We start from the raw sequence: 15,930 nt of genomic DNA, 5'->3' as shown, positions 1-15,930 counted from the left end.
AGGCACAGCCATTTTAAAGTCACGTTTCAGAGTACAAGCTCTATAAATTTAGCAGTGTAAGAACATTGGCAGTTTGAGCTCCACATTAAATGATTCTCTTCTTTTTGATGTGGTCTGTAGTAACTCTCAAAACAACCACAAAATTAGCAGTTTGGCTGTAAGGTGGTTTTGGTTTAGTCCTCTGGTACCAGGCATTGTTGCACTGTGATATCTGAATGAAAGCAAGGGAAAGAACTTTGTCAATGTTGCATCTGCTAAAAAACATTAAAATGGACAAAAGAGCTGAGCTGAAGTTTCAGAAGAATAATTGAATACTTTCCAGAAGCCTTACATGTAGGTGTCTAAGTTGTGACTCAAGCTGCTAACTAGCCTTGGCACTGAAAGGTATTGAAGCAGAACCTACTTTTATGGTGTTCATTGTGAACAGACAAGAGTATATTGAGGCCAAAGCCTGCTCAGAAAACAGGCCTTGACCAGTCAGCACCAGCTGGAAAAGTTTTGGGTGGTGCTGTTCCACTTTGATTTTTTTGAGAAACCCCCTTTGCATGGGGTAGTTTTGTATATTTCACTTATTAATTTTTTTTTTTAATAACACACATTTGTTTCATTGGTAAAGAAATGAAGCTGGCCACTGAAGCTGGCCACCTCAGTCAAAGACAATAAAAAGCATTTTTATAAATATATTAACAATAAGAAGAGGGGCAGGAAGAACCTGAACTCCCTAGTGGACCTGGAGGGGAACACGGTGACTGAGGATGAGGATAAAGCTGAGGTCCTGAACACCTTCTTTGCCTCAATTTTTAACAGCAAGGCAGGAGTTCAGGACGAGTGGCCTCCGGAGCTGGGCGTTGGGGTCGGGGAGCAGAGTAATACCCTGGAAATCCATGAGGAGTTAGTTCGGGACCTGCTGAGCCACTTGGACACTCACAAGTCCATGGGACCGGATGGGATCCATCCTAGGGTGCTGAGAGAGTTGGCAGATGTGCTAGCTAGGCCACTCTCCATCATTTTCCTCCAGTCCTGGCTCACCGGTGAGGTCCCAGATGACTGGAAACCGGCCAACGTGGTCCCCATCCACAAGAAGGGTCGGCTGAATTTAAAAGGCTCTGCTGCGGCTCGGGGGGTTCACTTCGTCGGGCAGCTTCCTCGAGACAGCACCCAGACCAGCAACCGCCGGGGACCAGCCGCTGCTCTCCTTTTCGGGCTGCGGGAATCGCCATCGCTGCCGAGTTTTGCCGCGGGGAAGGAGCAGCCGCTCTTTCACGTGGTCAGACTCGTGGTCCCAGCGGCGGGAGCGGCTGAATTTAAAAGGCTCTGCTGCGGCTCGGGGGGTTCACTTCGTCGGGCAGCTTCCTCGAGACAGCACCCAGACCAGCAACCGCCGGGGACCAGCCGCTGCTCTCCTTTTCGGGCTGCGGGAATCGCCATCGCTGCCGAGTTTTGCCGCGGGGAAGGAGCAGCCGCTCTTTCACGTGGTCAGACTCGTGGTCCCAGCGGCGGGAGCGGCTGAATTTAAAAGGCTCTGCTGCGGCTCGGGGGGTTCACTTCGTCGGGCAGCCCGTATTCTCTTGTACGCTCACGCGCCGCCCATTTTTTTTTTTTTTTTTTGTTTTTGTTTTTGTTTTTAAATTGGCAGTAGGTGCTGTGGCCAGGGACAGCCATGGTTGTAACTCGCAGCAAAATCTCCCTTAAAAAATCAGTGTCGACCCAGACGGAGGTAGAACAGAAGCAGGTAGCTGTCCAGGTATCTGGCTGTAGAGAATGCTGGAGCCTGGCCCTTGAGACGCAGGGTAGTGGGGGCAACTCTTGTATAAGGTGTGAGCAGGTTGACTATCTGCTTAATATGGTGGCCAGACTGAGGGATAAGTTTGCTAGCCTTAGAAATGTAAGGAAATGTAGGAAAGAGATGAACCAGAGGAGGAAAGAGATGAACCAGAGGAGGAAGGAGATGGACCAAAGGAGGAAAGAGGTGAATCAGAATCAGAAGAGGAAAGAGTTGAATCGGAGTAAGCAGGCTCTGCAGGCTCCCCCAGCAGAGGCTGGTTATTCAAAAAGCAGAGGTGAATGGACGCAGGTTACTCTCAAAAGACGCAAAGTTAAACCTCCTTGCCTCCCCTCACCTTCCCCGCTGCTCTTAGAAAACAGATATGGAGCACTGGAAATTGAGGGTGAGGTGGTCCTGATGCTGGAGGACACACCATCTGGAGTTCTCCCTAAGGCTAAGCAGCCTAAGATTAAACAGCCTAAGGCAAAGCAGCCTAAGGTCAAACAGTCTTCTGCTGGCATCAGGACCTGTTCCCTCAATAAAAAGAGGAGGGTAGTTGTTATTGGTGATTCCCTTCTAAGGGGAATGGAGGGCCCTATATGTCGGCCTGACCCATCTCATAGGGAACTCTGTTGTCTGCCAGGAGCCCAAGTTAATGATGTTACCAGTAGGCTGCCTAAACTGGTACAGCCCTCTGACTACTACCCCTTAATAGTTATGCAGTTAGGGAATGATGATGTTGCAACCAGAACTCCCAGGGCTATCAAAGATGACTTCAGGGCCCTGGGAGACCTGGTTGAGGGGTCAGGGGCACAAATAATTTTTTCATCAATACCCTTAACTGCAGGAGGGAATACAGTAAGGAACAGGTCAGCAGCTATAGTTAACAAGTGGCTTAGAGGCTGGTGCAGTCAAAAGAATTTTGGGTTTTTTGATATTGGGAAACTTTCCACTGCACCAGGCCAGCTGGCAACAGATAGAGTACATCTGTCCCAGAGAAGGGGAAAGATCACTGTATATGAGAACGGACTGTCCCCCAAAGATAAAAAGATCCTGGGTAGGGAATTGGCGGGTCTCATAGACAGGGCTTTAAACTAGTTTCGAAGGGGGAAGGGGCTGAAGAGAGTCCTCTCAGACAAGAGTCTGGGGGTGACAAGCTAGAGTCAGAGGTGAAACCAGCAGCCCAGCTGAAGTGCATGTACACTAATGCACGAAGCATGGGTAACAAACAGGAGGAGCTGGAAGCCTTGATGCAGCAGGAAAATTATGATATAGTTGCCATCACAGAGACGTGGTGGGACGACTCACACGACTGGAGCGCTGCAATTGACGGTTACAAGCTCTTCAGGAGAGACAGGCGAGGAAGAAGGGGTGGAGGGGTGGCCCTTTACATCAGGAAGGCACTAGATGCCATTGAGATGGAGACTAGGGATGATCGGGTTGAATGCTTGTGGATAAGAATTAGAGGGAAGACCAGCAGGGCAGACACCCTGGTTGGAGTCTGTTATAGACCACCCAACCAGGAGGAAGATGTTGACGAAGCATTCTATAGGCAGCTTAGGGCTGTCTCAAGATCTCCGGACCTTGTTCTCGTGGGTGACTTCAACCTGCCTGACATCTGCTGGGAACTCAACACGGCAGAGAGGAGACAGTCTAGAAGGTTTTTAGAATGCATGGAGGACAGCTTCTTATCCCAGGTGCTGCGAGAGCCTACCAGGGGCAAGGCTATGCTTGACCTCCTCTTCACCAACAGGGAAGGACTGGTGGGTGATGTGGTGGTTGGAGGGTGTTTGGGGTCCAGTGACCACGAGATAATTGAATTCTCGGTTTTTGGTCAAGCCAAGAGGGGCGGCAAGAAGACCTCCACTCTGGACTTCCGGAGGGCAGACTTTGGGTTACTCAAGGAACTAATTCAGAGGGTTCCTTGGGATAAAGCCCTTAAAAACAAAGGGGTCCAGGAGAGCTGGACCTACTTCAATGAAGAATTGTTGAAGGCTCAGGGACAGGCTGTGCCAATGTGTCGGAAGATGAGCCGCCGGGGCAGACGGCCAGCCTGGATGGTTCAGGAACTTTTAATGGAACTGAGGGAAAAAAAGAGGGTGTATCACCTTTGGAAGCGAGGGGAGGCAACCCACAGAATGTTTAAGGATGTTGCTAGGTCTTGTAGGAAGAGAATTAGGGAGGCAAAAGCACATTTGGAGCTTAAACTGGCCTCTACTGTGAAGGACAACAAAAAGTCCTTCTATAAATACATTAATAGTAAGAGGAAGGGGAAGGAAAACCTCCACTCCTTGGTGGATACGGAGGGGAACATTGTAACCAAGGATAAGGAAAAGGCAGAGATACTTAACACCTTCTTTGCCTCAATTTTTACTAGAAGGGCAGAACGTCTTCCTGACAGCTGGCCTGCAGAGCTAGCAGAAGGAGCCAGGGAGCTGCACAGTTTCCCTATGTTCCATGAGGCGGTGGTTGGAACTCTCCTTAGCAGCCTGGATCCCCACAAGTCCATGGGACCAGATGGGATTCATCCTAGGGTGCTGAGAGAGCTGTCAGATGAGCTGGCCAAGCCACTATCCATAATTTTCCAGCAGTCCTGGCTCACTGGCGAGGTTCCAGAGGACTGGAAGCTGGCCAACGTGGTGCCCATCCATAAGAAGGGCCGGTTGGATGAGCCAGGTAATTACAGGCCTGTCAGCCTGACCTCAGTGCCAGGCAAGATCATGGAACAGGTCATCCTGAGTTCAATAACACAACACTTACAGGATGGCCAAGGGATCAGGCCTAGCCAGCATGGATTTAGGAAGGGCAGGTCCTGCCTGACCAACCTGATCTCCTTCTATGATCAGGTGACCTGCCTGGTGGATGTGGGGAGGCCTGTTGATGTAGTCTACCTGGACCTCAGCAAGGCCTTTGACACCGTCCCCCATAGCAAACTGCTGGCCAAGCTGTCAACCCATGGCTTGGACGGGAGTACACTGCGATGGGTTAGGAACTGGCTGGAGGGCCGAGCCCAGAGAGTGGTGATGAATGGTGCCACATCCAGCTGGCAGCCAGTCACTAGTGGTGTGCCCCAAGGATCAGTGCTGGGCCCTGTGCTCTTTAACATCTTTATTGATGATCTGGATGAGGGCATTGAGTCCATCATCAGTAAATTTGCTGACGACACCAAGCTGGGGGCAAGAGTTGATCTGCTGGAGGGGAGAGAGGCTCTGCAGAGAGACCTTGACAGGCTGGACAGATGGGCAGAATCCAACGGCATGAGATTTAACACATCCAAATGCCGGGTTCTGCACATTGGCCACAACAACCCCATGCAGTGCTACAGGCTGGGGTCAGAGTGGCTAGAGAGCAGCCAGGCAGAGAGGGACCTGGGGGTGCTGGTTGATGGTAGGCTTAACATGAGCCTGCAGTGTGCCCAGGCAGCCAAGAGGGCCAATGGCATCCTGGCCTGCATCAAGAACACTGTGGCCAGCAGGAGCAGGGAGGTCATTCTGCCCCTGTACACTGCACTGGTTAGGCCACACCTCGAGTACTGTGTCCAGTTCTGGGCCCCTCAGTTTAGGAAGGATGTTGACTTGCTGGAAGAAGTCCAAAGAAGAGCAACAAAGTTGGTGAGGGGTTTGGAACACAAGCCCTATGAGGAAAGACTGAGGGAGCTGGGATTGCTCAGCCTGGAGAAGAGGAGACTCAGGGGTGACCTTATCACTCTCTACAACTACCTGAAGGGAGGTTGTAGACAGGCTGATGATGGTCTCTTCTCCCAGGCACCCAGTACCAGAACAAGAGGACACAGTCTCAGGCTGCGCCAGGGGAGGTTCAGGTTGGATGTTAGGAAGAAGTTCCATACAGAAAGAGTGATTGCGCTATGGAATGGGTTGCCCGGGGAGGTGGTGGAGTCACCGTCATTGAAGGTGTTCAGAAGGAGACTTGACGGGGTGCTTGGTGCCATGGGTTAGCTGTTTGGGTGGGTTGGATTGGTTGATGGGTTGGACACGATGATCTTGAAGGTCTCTTCCAACCTGGTTTGGTTTATTCTAATAAAGGTTTATTCTAACCTGGAAACTACAGGCCGGTCAGCCTGACCTCAGTGCCAGGGAAAGTGATGGAGCAGATTATCCTGGCGGCAATAACTGCGCACCTGAAGGATGGCCAAGGGCTCAGGTCCAGCCAACATGGATTCAGGAAGGGCAGATCCTGCCTCTCCAACCTGATCTCTTTCTATGATCAGGTGACCCGCCTGGTGGATGTGGGGAGGCCTGTGGATGTGGTCTACCTAGACTTCAGCAAGGCCTTTGACACCGTCCCCCACAGCAAACTGCTGACTAAGCTGTCAGCCCGTGGCTTGGACCACTACACTCTGTGCTGGGTTAGGAACTGGCTGGAGGGCCGGGCCCAGAGAGTGGTAGTGAACGGTGCCACATCCAGCTGGAGGCCAGTCACCAGTGGTGGCCCCCAGGGATCAGTGCTGGGCCCTGTCCTCTTCAACATATTCGTTGATGATCTGGATGAAGGGGTAGAGTCAGTCATCAGCAAGTTTGCAGATGACACAAAGTTAGGGGCAGATGTTAGTCAGTTAGAGGGTAGAAAGGCTCTGCAGAGGGACCTCGACCGACTGGACAGATGGGCAGAGTCCAATGGGATGGCTTTCAACAAGTCCAAGTGCCGAGTGCTGCACTTTGGCTACGGCAATCCCATGCAGAGCTACAGGCTGGGGTCGGAGTGGCTGGAGAGCTCCCAAACAGAGAGGGACCTGGGTGTGCTGATCGACAGCCACCTGAATATGAGCCAACAGTGTGCTCACGTGGCCAGGAGGGCCAATAGCATCCTGGCCTGCATTAGGAATAGTGTGGCCAGCAGGAGCAGGGAGGTCATAGTGCCCCTGTACTCTGCTTTGGTTAGGCCACACCTTGAGTACTGTGTCCAGTTCTGGGCCCCTCAGTTTAAGAAGGACATCGAAACACTTGAACGTGTCCAGAGAAGGGCAACAAGGCTGGTGAGAGGCCTTGAACACAAGCCCTATGAGGAGAGGCTGAGGGAGCTGGGATTGTTTAGCCTGGAGAAGAGGAGGCTCAGGGGTGACCTCATTGCCCTCTACAACTACCTGAAGGGTGGTTGTAGCCAGGAGGGGGTTGGCCTCTTCTCCCAGGCAACCAGCACCAGAACAAGGGGACACAGTCTCAAGCTGCACCAGGGGAGGTTCAGACTCGAGGTGAGGAGGAAGTTCTTCACTGAGTGAGTCATTCGGCATTGGAACAGGTTGCCCAGGGAGGTGGTTGAGTCATCGACCCTGGAGGCGTTCAAGGGGAGATTGGACGTGGCACTTGGTGCCATGGTCTAGTCATGGGGTCTGTGTTGATAGGTTGGACTCGATGATCCCCGAGGTCCTTTCCAACCTAAGTGATACTGTGATACTGTGAAATTTCATAGAATCATAGAATTGTGGGTGTTGGAAGGGACCTTTAAAAGCCATCTAGTCCAACCCCCTGCAGTGCTCAGGGACATCTTCAACTTGATCAGGTTGCTCAGAGCTCCATCCAACCTCACCTAGAATGAATTTTGCTGTAGAAATCCCTGTGCTTTGAAATTCTGTTGATGAAATGACTTGTACATGTTTGCTTAAAATCATGAGAATGAACTCTTTAATGCTGAGCTGCAAATATTCTAGAGGGCTTGGTCTGCCCTGCATTTTTTAATCTGTTCCTCAAAAATTGGTTGGAGATGCCTTAAAAAGAATGGGAAGCATTGAGGCATGTGTGGAGTGATCCTTCATCTGCCAAATCCCTCATGCCTTGAGTGCTTCAGGATGTTCCTAAAATGTTGGATAATCTAGGTAGAACCTGTGTAATAGCCATGGAACTAAGCACTGTGAATCTGTCTTAATTCTTCTTTGAACTCCTTTATGCTTTTGGCCCTTAGGCACTGAATTCTATATAATAAATTATAGAAACCTCCTCATCTTTAGATTTCATCGTTGCCTGTAAACCTTCCCCAGTGCTCTCTACTTGTTGTTGTAAGACACAGTGAGGACTGTTCTACCAATTAACAAGTGACAGGACGAGAGGAAACAGCCTCAAGTTGCATCAGGGGAGGCTTAGACTGGATGCAAGGACCCCAAAGGGTTGTCAAGCTCTGGAACAGGCTGCCTAGGGGATTGGTTGAATCATCATCCATGAAGCGATTTAAAAGATGTGTGGTGCTGAGGGACATGGTTTAGCAGCAGACTTGGTAGTGTTAGGTTAATGGTTGGACTCAATTGTCTTTTCCAGCCTAAAGGATTCTATGTTTTGCTTATAATGTTTCATTCCCCTCTTGCCCTCTAAGGGAAGTGTGGAACAGCTTTAAAATATCAGCACTAGATGACAAGATACATCCAGAAGGAGAATGGCTGAGTTAGAACTAGTGAACTTTTGCAATCTTTTTGCTGACATATGAATTGATTTTCCCCAGGAGCACACGTTAGTAGGCTCAGACAATTCTCAAGATATCCAGCTGTGTGGAATGGGAATTCTTCCTGAACACTGCATCATAGACATCACCCCAGAAGGACAGGTTATGCTCACACCTCAAAAAAATACTAGGTAATGAAATAAAATACAGCTCCAGTTGTATAATAATTGTGGTTCTATCTAGTATTTTATGATTAGTGGTGCAAAAAAAGAGAAGCATTTCTATATTCTCAAAGTAGAAAATTCTACTTCTTATATCCTGCTTTTACATTTTAATTGCCATCTTACCTCTCTGCCAACTCAGTGATGGTGTTTGTAGTCTAAGTTTCCAAAGAGAGGATGAGTAAGTTGTGTATGTTCTCAGCGAGTAAATACTGATTTGCAGCTGTGTAGCTGCAATTCTATCAAAATCTGAATTAATTTTCCAGGAAATCTGTTGCTATGCAAAGAGCCACTGAAGCATTTTTTGCTTTATTTGATTAAGCAGCAGTACTTGAAAAGCAGATGGGATATTCAAATTGATCACAAAATGACATGCGTGATCAGCATCTCTGATAGTTTACTGTTAGCTACACAGAATTCAGTCATTTCACATTTACTCTGATTCATGGTATTGAACTCTATAAGCTTAAACAGTCAAAAGAAGATGAGTTTCAGGTGTTTATGAAACAGCACAGGGCAAATCAATGAACTTTATGGGGATGATTTGCCTTTTGGCAATCCCTAAACCCGTTCTTCTACCTTAAGTAGTAGCAATAAAGAAAGTAGTACTGGGGGAAAAAAGGAAGCTTTATGTTGATGCATCTGCTTTAAATTTGTGCCTTTTCACAGGACATTTGTAAACGGTTCAGCTGTCGTGTATCCTATCCAGCTACATCACGGAGACAGAATATTGTGGGGAAACAACCACTTCTTCAGGTACAAAAGATATTAAAGAAATTGTGAGCTTGCACCAATTTTGCTTTACCTTAAGGTATAAGGAAATGTGTCAGTGGAGCATTCAAGCTGCAGAAGGATGTGATTTCTTTTTCACTGGGATTATAAAGGCAATGCTTATGCCTGACTCTTCTTGAATGCTGTTATAGCATCATAGAATGTTTTGATGGAAGGAGCCTTTGAAGGTCATGTAGTCCAATGCCCTTACAGTGAGCAGGGACATCTTGAACTAGATCAGGTTGCTTGGGATCCCATCAGGATTTAAGATTCTGCTAGACTATTGCTTTTGGCCTTTCCCATAGAAATTATCAGTATCATGAAGCCACTGTTTTTTAAAGGGGTAGGAATTTGGTTTTACACACAAAGCCTTGGGACTGGGGTGACTTACCACAAAAAAAGACTGCAGAATCACAGAATCTCCCAGAATGGTGGAAGTTGGAAGAGACCTGTGGGGATTATCCAGTACAGCCCCCCTGCAAAAGCAGGGTAACCCAGAGCAGGTTGCTCAGGATCATGTCAAGGCAGGTCTGAAATCTCTCCAGAGAAGGACACTCCACAGTCTCTCTGGGCAACCCATTCCAGTATTCCAACACGCTCACAGGAAAGGCATTTTTCCTTATGCTCAGATATAACCTCCCATGTTCTGGTTTGTACCCACTGTCCCTTGTCCTATCATTGAGCACCACTGAAAAGAATTTGGCACTATCTTCTCGACACATGCCCTTTAGTTACAGCAACTGTGCATAATTTCAGAGAACTAGATTGACTTTACTTCTTGTATTTTTAAGGTACTGTAACTTTACTGATGGAGACCTTGTTGTAATTATCAGTGCTGTTATCTCACTGAAGATATTTACTTTTGAATTTGGTAACTATAATGTGGTTCAGTGCCATATTAATATTAAATAGCTTCTCTTCCACATTGAAAATTTTACACTTGAGCTTTGGCTTGGATATGTTGCCTTTTGGATTTTGCAGATAAGGCATTAGATTTTTGGCCTATTTTATACAGTGATTTGGGTCTTAGGTCACTGTGTTCTCTGTTCCTCAGAGTTCCATCTCCAGCCACACCTGCAACTTTCCTGTATCAGACAGGATTACTGGTCAGTTTTCTGTGAAAGATTGTATTGTTGAAATCCTCTGTGGCCGGTCTCAAATAGCTTAAAGATCAGTGGATTTAAATGAGAATCTGAAACATAACTGTTTTCTTTTATACTGGAAAGAAGAATCTGCATAACAAGTGGGATATAATTTCATTGTTGCCTCAAAATTATTTAGATATGTGAGGACTGAAAAAAATTAATGGTGATCTAAACTATATGTTCAGTAATATTAGGTACTCTCTATCAAAGTGTAGAATGGATTAGTCAGTTTGCTTTGAACTTCTCTGTTCACACTCACATGGCAGAAACCAGAACATAGAAGTTCCACCCTGTGAGGGTGTTGCAGCACTGTAACAGGCTGCCTAGAGAGGCTGTGCAGTGACATCCTCTGGAGAGATTCCAAACCTGCCTGGACATGATGCTGGGCAACTTGCTCTGGGTGACCCTACTTTAACATGGGGGATGGACTAGATGATCTCCAGATGATCCTTTCCAGATCCCACCATTCTGTGATTCTGTGAGATCAACAAATTGTGAAAGGGAAAAAACTTACTGATTTGGATAATTGACTTACTAATCTTTGAAAGCAGCCCATTGTTTCGGAGTTGAGCAATTAATAGCACCTTAAAAATTTCCTTCTTACTTAAAGGCTCAATTTGCCAAAGAAGAAAAAGAAGGCAGATCATGAGGATGAAGAGCGAGACAACTCTATGAAGTACAGTAACAGTATTGAGCAGCTGGACATAGATGGAGATAATTCCAGTGAAGTGTCTAGTGAGATTAACTTCAGCTATGAATATGCCCAGATGGAAGTCACAATGAAAGCACTTGGTAGTAATGGTAAGAAGCAACTGAAGTATTTGCAAAGGATTCTAAACAACAGACTTTTTCCCTTATAACTTCCTGCTGGATAATTTTTGTTGTGAATGACTCATCATAACCCTTTTTGCACTTGAGGGGAGAAAAAACACATCACAGACTGTTTAGTTTGGCAGTTCTTGTTGAGGGAAAAGCCAAAACTGGGATGCTGGTGGAACTACAGCCCTGAACCAAACTATTTTCACTTTGTTTTTCTTGTGTTATGTCTCGCTCAGGCATTAACTGTTGTGATTGCCGTCTCTGAAAACATGTTCCTTAGTTGTTGTGGTCTCATGTCGCTGTCCCAGAATGGCATTATTTTGGGAAAGAGGAGGAAGTTTTTTTCAGCTGGTCTTTCCCTTTTCTCAGTTCTCTTGACTCAGATGTCCAAACTGTTGTGGAGATGTTTATTTTGATCCACAGTTCAATGGCATTTTTAAAGTATACATTACAATAAAAACACAGCCTCTTCCTCCTTTTATATGATAGCTATGTTCGCTCCCTGGGACATTCCTCACCATGGATTTCAGCAGCTGCTGCAGGCCCTAATGTGGATAACTGCAGATATAGAATAGGGAAGTACCAAGTCACAGTGATCTGTGCTCTGCCCAACACCATTCAGCACGTGGGAAAGATCTCATGTTTCTGTATCCTCCATCTCTGCCCCACACTCATGACAAGGCTGTTTCCATTTCTTTTTATGGTTGCCAGGTATTTGACCCCCCAGAAATACTAAATGTTTTATGTTCAACATCTGCTTAGATCCAATGCAGTCAGTCTTGCAAAGCCTGGAGCAGCAGCATGAAGAGGAGAAGAGATCTGCTCTTGAGCGACAGAGACTGATGTATGAACATGAGCTGGAGCAGTTGCGACGGCGACTGTCGCCGGAGAAGCAGTACTTCCGCAACATGGAGAGGTTCTCCTTCCATTCTCCCAGCGCTCAGCAGCGCTTGCGGCAGTGGGCGGAGGAGAGGTGGGTGACCGAATCTGACCATCAGCAGTGTTCATTTAAAGTTCTTCAGTACTAGAAAATGGTAATTGGAAGACATGGATTGTGTGGCACACCTCTGCCAAATTATGTGGGTGGTTGAGGAGGATATAGAGCCAGGAGTATCAGTCTAAGAGCAATCAGAGCTGTAACGCTAGAAAAGATGAGAAACAGTGAGTGCCTGTTTTGTTGTTGAGGAGAAACTCTATCCTGATTGACAACAAATAAGGATGAGGTGACTGGAAGACGTTTTGGGACTCCTCTCTGAGTTTGTTCTGTGGATCATGACTCAGTTGCTGGAAGGTTGTTTTCCCTCTTGACTCACATCCATCTGTCTGACCTGGGCAGGTCCTGGCAACCAGAAGAGTGCAGAATGAAAAGTGAGTAAGAGGATAATACAAAGATCTGGAGTATTGCAAAAGCTTTTTAATAACCACAGAGAGGGCACTGTCACTGTTTCCTAGGCAATTTCACTGAGGTTATTTACTTTAGCATCTAAATTATCTGCTCCACTATTATGTCAAAAAGCCACTGCAGGAAGAAGGTGTCGTAGGGTTGGGGGAAAGGCCAGGCCCTTTCCCCCCCCCGTGAGTAGAGGGAAGAAAATTGAAAGGAAAAAAAAATGCACAGCCGGATTAGCAAAGGAGTGGGTGCTGTATATTTACAAAGCAGTTTAGGGAACGCAGGGAAATATATACAGAATTTACAGTATTTACAATATATACAGAAATATACAACAAAGTGGTACAGAAATGTACAGAAATTAGAGTTCCCTCCTCTGCTGAGGGGGGGTTCCCCCCCCCTGTATCCCCCTTCTCTCCCCTTTTCCCCAGAGAGGGTTAGAAAGAGTGAAATAAAACAGTTGCTAATTGGAAAGCGGTTAATACAGGCCTTGCAGTTTATCAGTTTCAAGGTCAGTTTGGCCGAAAGCCCAGAAAGCTGCAAGCTGCCGCAAGGAAGGAAAAAGAAGAACTGAGACTAGTCCCACTGGGAATCAAACTTAAGGCAGTGCTTCTGCCTCTCCACCAATGCAATTAGTTTTGACCTGTCCTTTATTTATAAACATTCGGCCATAGTATCCCTTTGTTAAAGGCACCACCTCAAACGGTCACAGAAGGTGAAACTTATCCTAAAATAATGAGTATGATAAAAACACTGTAACAAGAAAACACAAATCTAATGGGTATGGTTAAATGAGCAACTTTTGAAACAGAAAATACTTGAGACAGTCTAACAAGGTGATAGCTGTGTGTCTGCAATATTTTGTGGTGCCAGATCCCTGTGCTGCACAGTTGGCACACTCTCACACTTGCCAGGCAGACCAGTGAGCAAGTGGATCATGGTGTCTGAATAAGCTTCTCTCTGTAAAATGGAACATCCACATCTGTGGTGGGAGAAGTCTGGAATAAGCCACATAAGAGCCGACTGTTCAGCAGATGCATGGAGAGGTTTCCAAAGCCAGCAGTATGCTGATGTCCATATTGCTGAATTCATGCAGATAATACTTTTTCTTCTCCAGAATAAATGCAATTAGATTCCCTGTTTTGGGGTTTTTTTTGTCTGTTAAAATGCTGAATGTTATGACTCCTTCCTGTCAAGTGATCATTTATTTTCCTCTCAGTTTCAATACTTAAATGCCATCTTTTTCCTGTCTCCCCCTTCAAATCCCCTTCTTTTAGGGAAGAAATGTTGACCCACAGCCTTAGAAAGCTGCGAGAGCAAATTGTTAAAGCAAATTTGTATGTGAGAGAAGCCAATTTTATTGGAGAGGAGTTGGACAAGAGGACAGAGTACAAAGTTACTCTCCAGATCCCAGCTTCAAGCCTTAATGCTAACAGTAAGGTAAGGTAGCCCTAATGGAACTAAATTTGTTGTTTGCTAAGTTTGCCCTTCACCACTGTGACCATTTGAGTCTGTGCCTTTAAGAAAGAGACAGTGCTGGGACACTCTGGCTGAATGTTTATTCATATTTATTGTACTCCGACTTTAATAGTCAAGACAATGCATTAAATATAGCTCTGCTAGTGCACATACACCCTTCTTTATTACCATGAAACGCTTATAACCTGCTGGCTTATTGATAAATGTTTTGGTGCAAGATCTTTCCACTGGTGTTGAAGTTCATACTTGCTTCTATTGCAGAGTGCTAAAATCTCTGCAGGGTAGGGAACATCTGTTTCAAGGATGTACCATCACCTTGGGGCTATTTGGCTTTGCGTCATCCTAGTGAGCTGAGAAAATGCTGCCATCCCCATTGTTCAGGGAGGAACTGGAGCAGAGAAGATTTGGATTTGTTCCAGGCATCTTAGCAAATTTGGGAGGAGGGAACTGACCCCTGCCTCAAGCTGGCTGCCTAAGATGGTATTATTTCAGTTCTTGAGGTCAGCTTAATACTTTGGTGATACTTGGGTTGTCTTTAGTGCAGTAGAGGGCTAGAATTTCTGTCACTGTCAAGGGTTAGGACTGGGCTGGCCACTAAACCATTGGCAGATGCTCTCTTTCCCTTCCTAAAGGAAAGAGAAAGGGAATAAGGGAGACAGACTTACGGGTTGCAAAAGAAAACTAAACCAGCTTTAATTAAAATAATAACAAAGTAAAATATATGCAGTTATATAAACCCCCAAATATTACACACAACACACCCCCCCACCAATGACAGCACCCCCACCGCCCTGCTGTGGGCATGTACTTGGGATGTCCCAGACTGTGCTTGGTGGCAGATCTGGATCTAGGAGCTGGATTCTGGAACAGGATTCTGGAACACAGGGATTGAGATCAAAGGCAGAACAGACAGAGTCCTCCTTAGCTACCAGCCATTGAAGAAGAGGCTCGACCCTTATGATCCCTGAGCTTTATGGGGAATATGACATAGATGGAATGGAATCCCTTGTTGGTCAGGTTAGGGTCACCTACCCTGTCCACTCCTCCTCGCAGGTGTAGCCTTTTACTTTGCACTCCCAATGTGGTACCCAAGATTTAGCAGTGACCTTTGTCTGTCTGCACCCCAGTCCCTGTAAATGCAGGGCATTATCACTTCTGGAAGCAGACAGTGTCTGTGCAAACATGCTGCTAGCTTCAGAAAGTGCCATCACTGAGACTGAGATGAGAAGTAAAATCACTGAACATGAGTGAATTAGTTCTGTTCTAGCTCAAACCAGGACAATCAATTGCTTCAGAAGTTTCCCTCATTTGCTTGGTTTTTCTTGCAGTTTTCTGGCACATTTAGAAACAGCATAGTAAAGAAGGTTAAGTCTCTGCACTGGTTGGAATTTGCAAACAGTAGTAACCTCATCTGGAACTCCAGGCCTGCTGTAACTTGAGGATATTTGCAAAATGCTTGAATGTTCCTATTTCTAACATTTATGTAAGGTGCAATTCCATGGAAACTACTGCCCATAGCTATGATTAAACTTCATAGCTAAACTGAAGACGAATATGCTGTGACAGCTGAACTCAGAGGCTGTCACACTCTGATTTGGTTGCTTAAGCTAGAATAAAAAAAATAACCAAAATTCAGACTTTTCCCAAAGGTGTTCTCAGTTTTGTATTAGTCATAAACTGATTGAAATCCTTATTGATTTCTCTGTAATCGTTTTGCAGAGAGGTGCAATTCTCAGCGAGCCAGCTATTCAGGTGAGGCGGAAAGGCAAAGGCAAACAGATTTGGTCACTGGAAAAGCTGGAGAATCGATTGGTAGACATGAGGGATCTTTACCAGGAGTGGAAAGACTGTGAGGAAGACAACCCAGTAAGTAAAAATTATTCCAGTACTGTGCTGATAGAATTACTTCCCTGTACATTTTATTTTGTTTAAGTAGAATAGAATAGAATAGAA

At 46.2% G+C, this 15,930-nt stretch overlaps 1 protein-coding gene across 2 annotated transcripts in view; it reads left to right on the top strand.

The window, feature by feature from the left end:
* The window catches only part of KIF13B (kinesin family member 13B), a 230,241-nt gene that overhangs the window by 132,050 nt on the left and 82,261 nt on the right, over positions 1-15,930 (top strand). For both annotated transcript variants that reach the window (XM_068143211.1, XM_068143210.1), the window contains exons 14-19: positions 8,213-8,343; positions 9,043-9,129; positions 10,900-11,090; positions 11,871-12,081; positions 13,776-13,938; positions 15,697-15,843. In XM_068143211.1, coding sequence (XP_067999312.1) covers positions 8,213-8,343; positions 9,043-9,129; positions 10,900-11,090; positions 11,871-12,081; positions 13,776-13,938; positions 15,697-15,843 — 930 coding nt within the window. The remainder of the gene's footprint in view (positions 1-8,212; positions 8,344-9,042; positions 9,130-10,899; positions 11,091-11,870; positions 12,082-13,775; positions 13,939-15,696; positions 15,844-15,930) is intronic.

The sequence above is a fragment of the Melanerpes formicivorus genome, unplaced genomic scaffold (assembly GCF_026170545.1).
Source record: "Melanerpes formicivorus ecotype bairdi unplaced genomic scaffold, bMelFor1.0.p_v2 SCAF_9, whole genome shotgun sequence".
Taxonomy (NCBI): Eukaryota; Metazoa; Chordata; class Aves; order Piciformes; family Picidae; genus Melanerpes; species Melanerpes formicivorus.
This window is presented reverse-complemented; position numbering and strand designations above follow the sequence as displayed.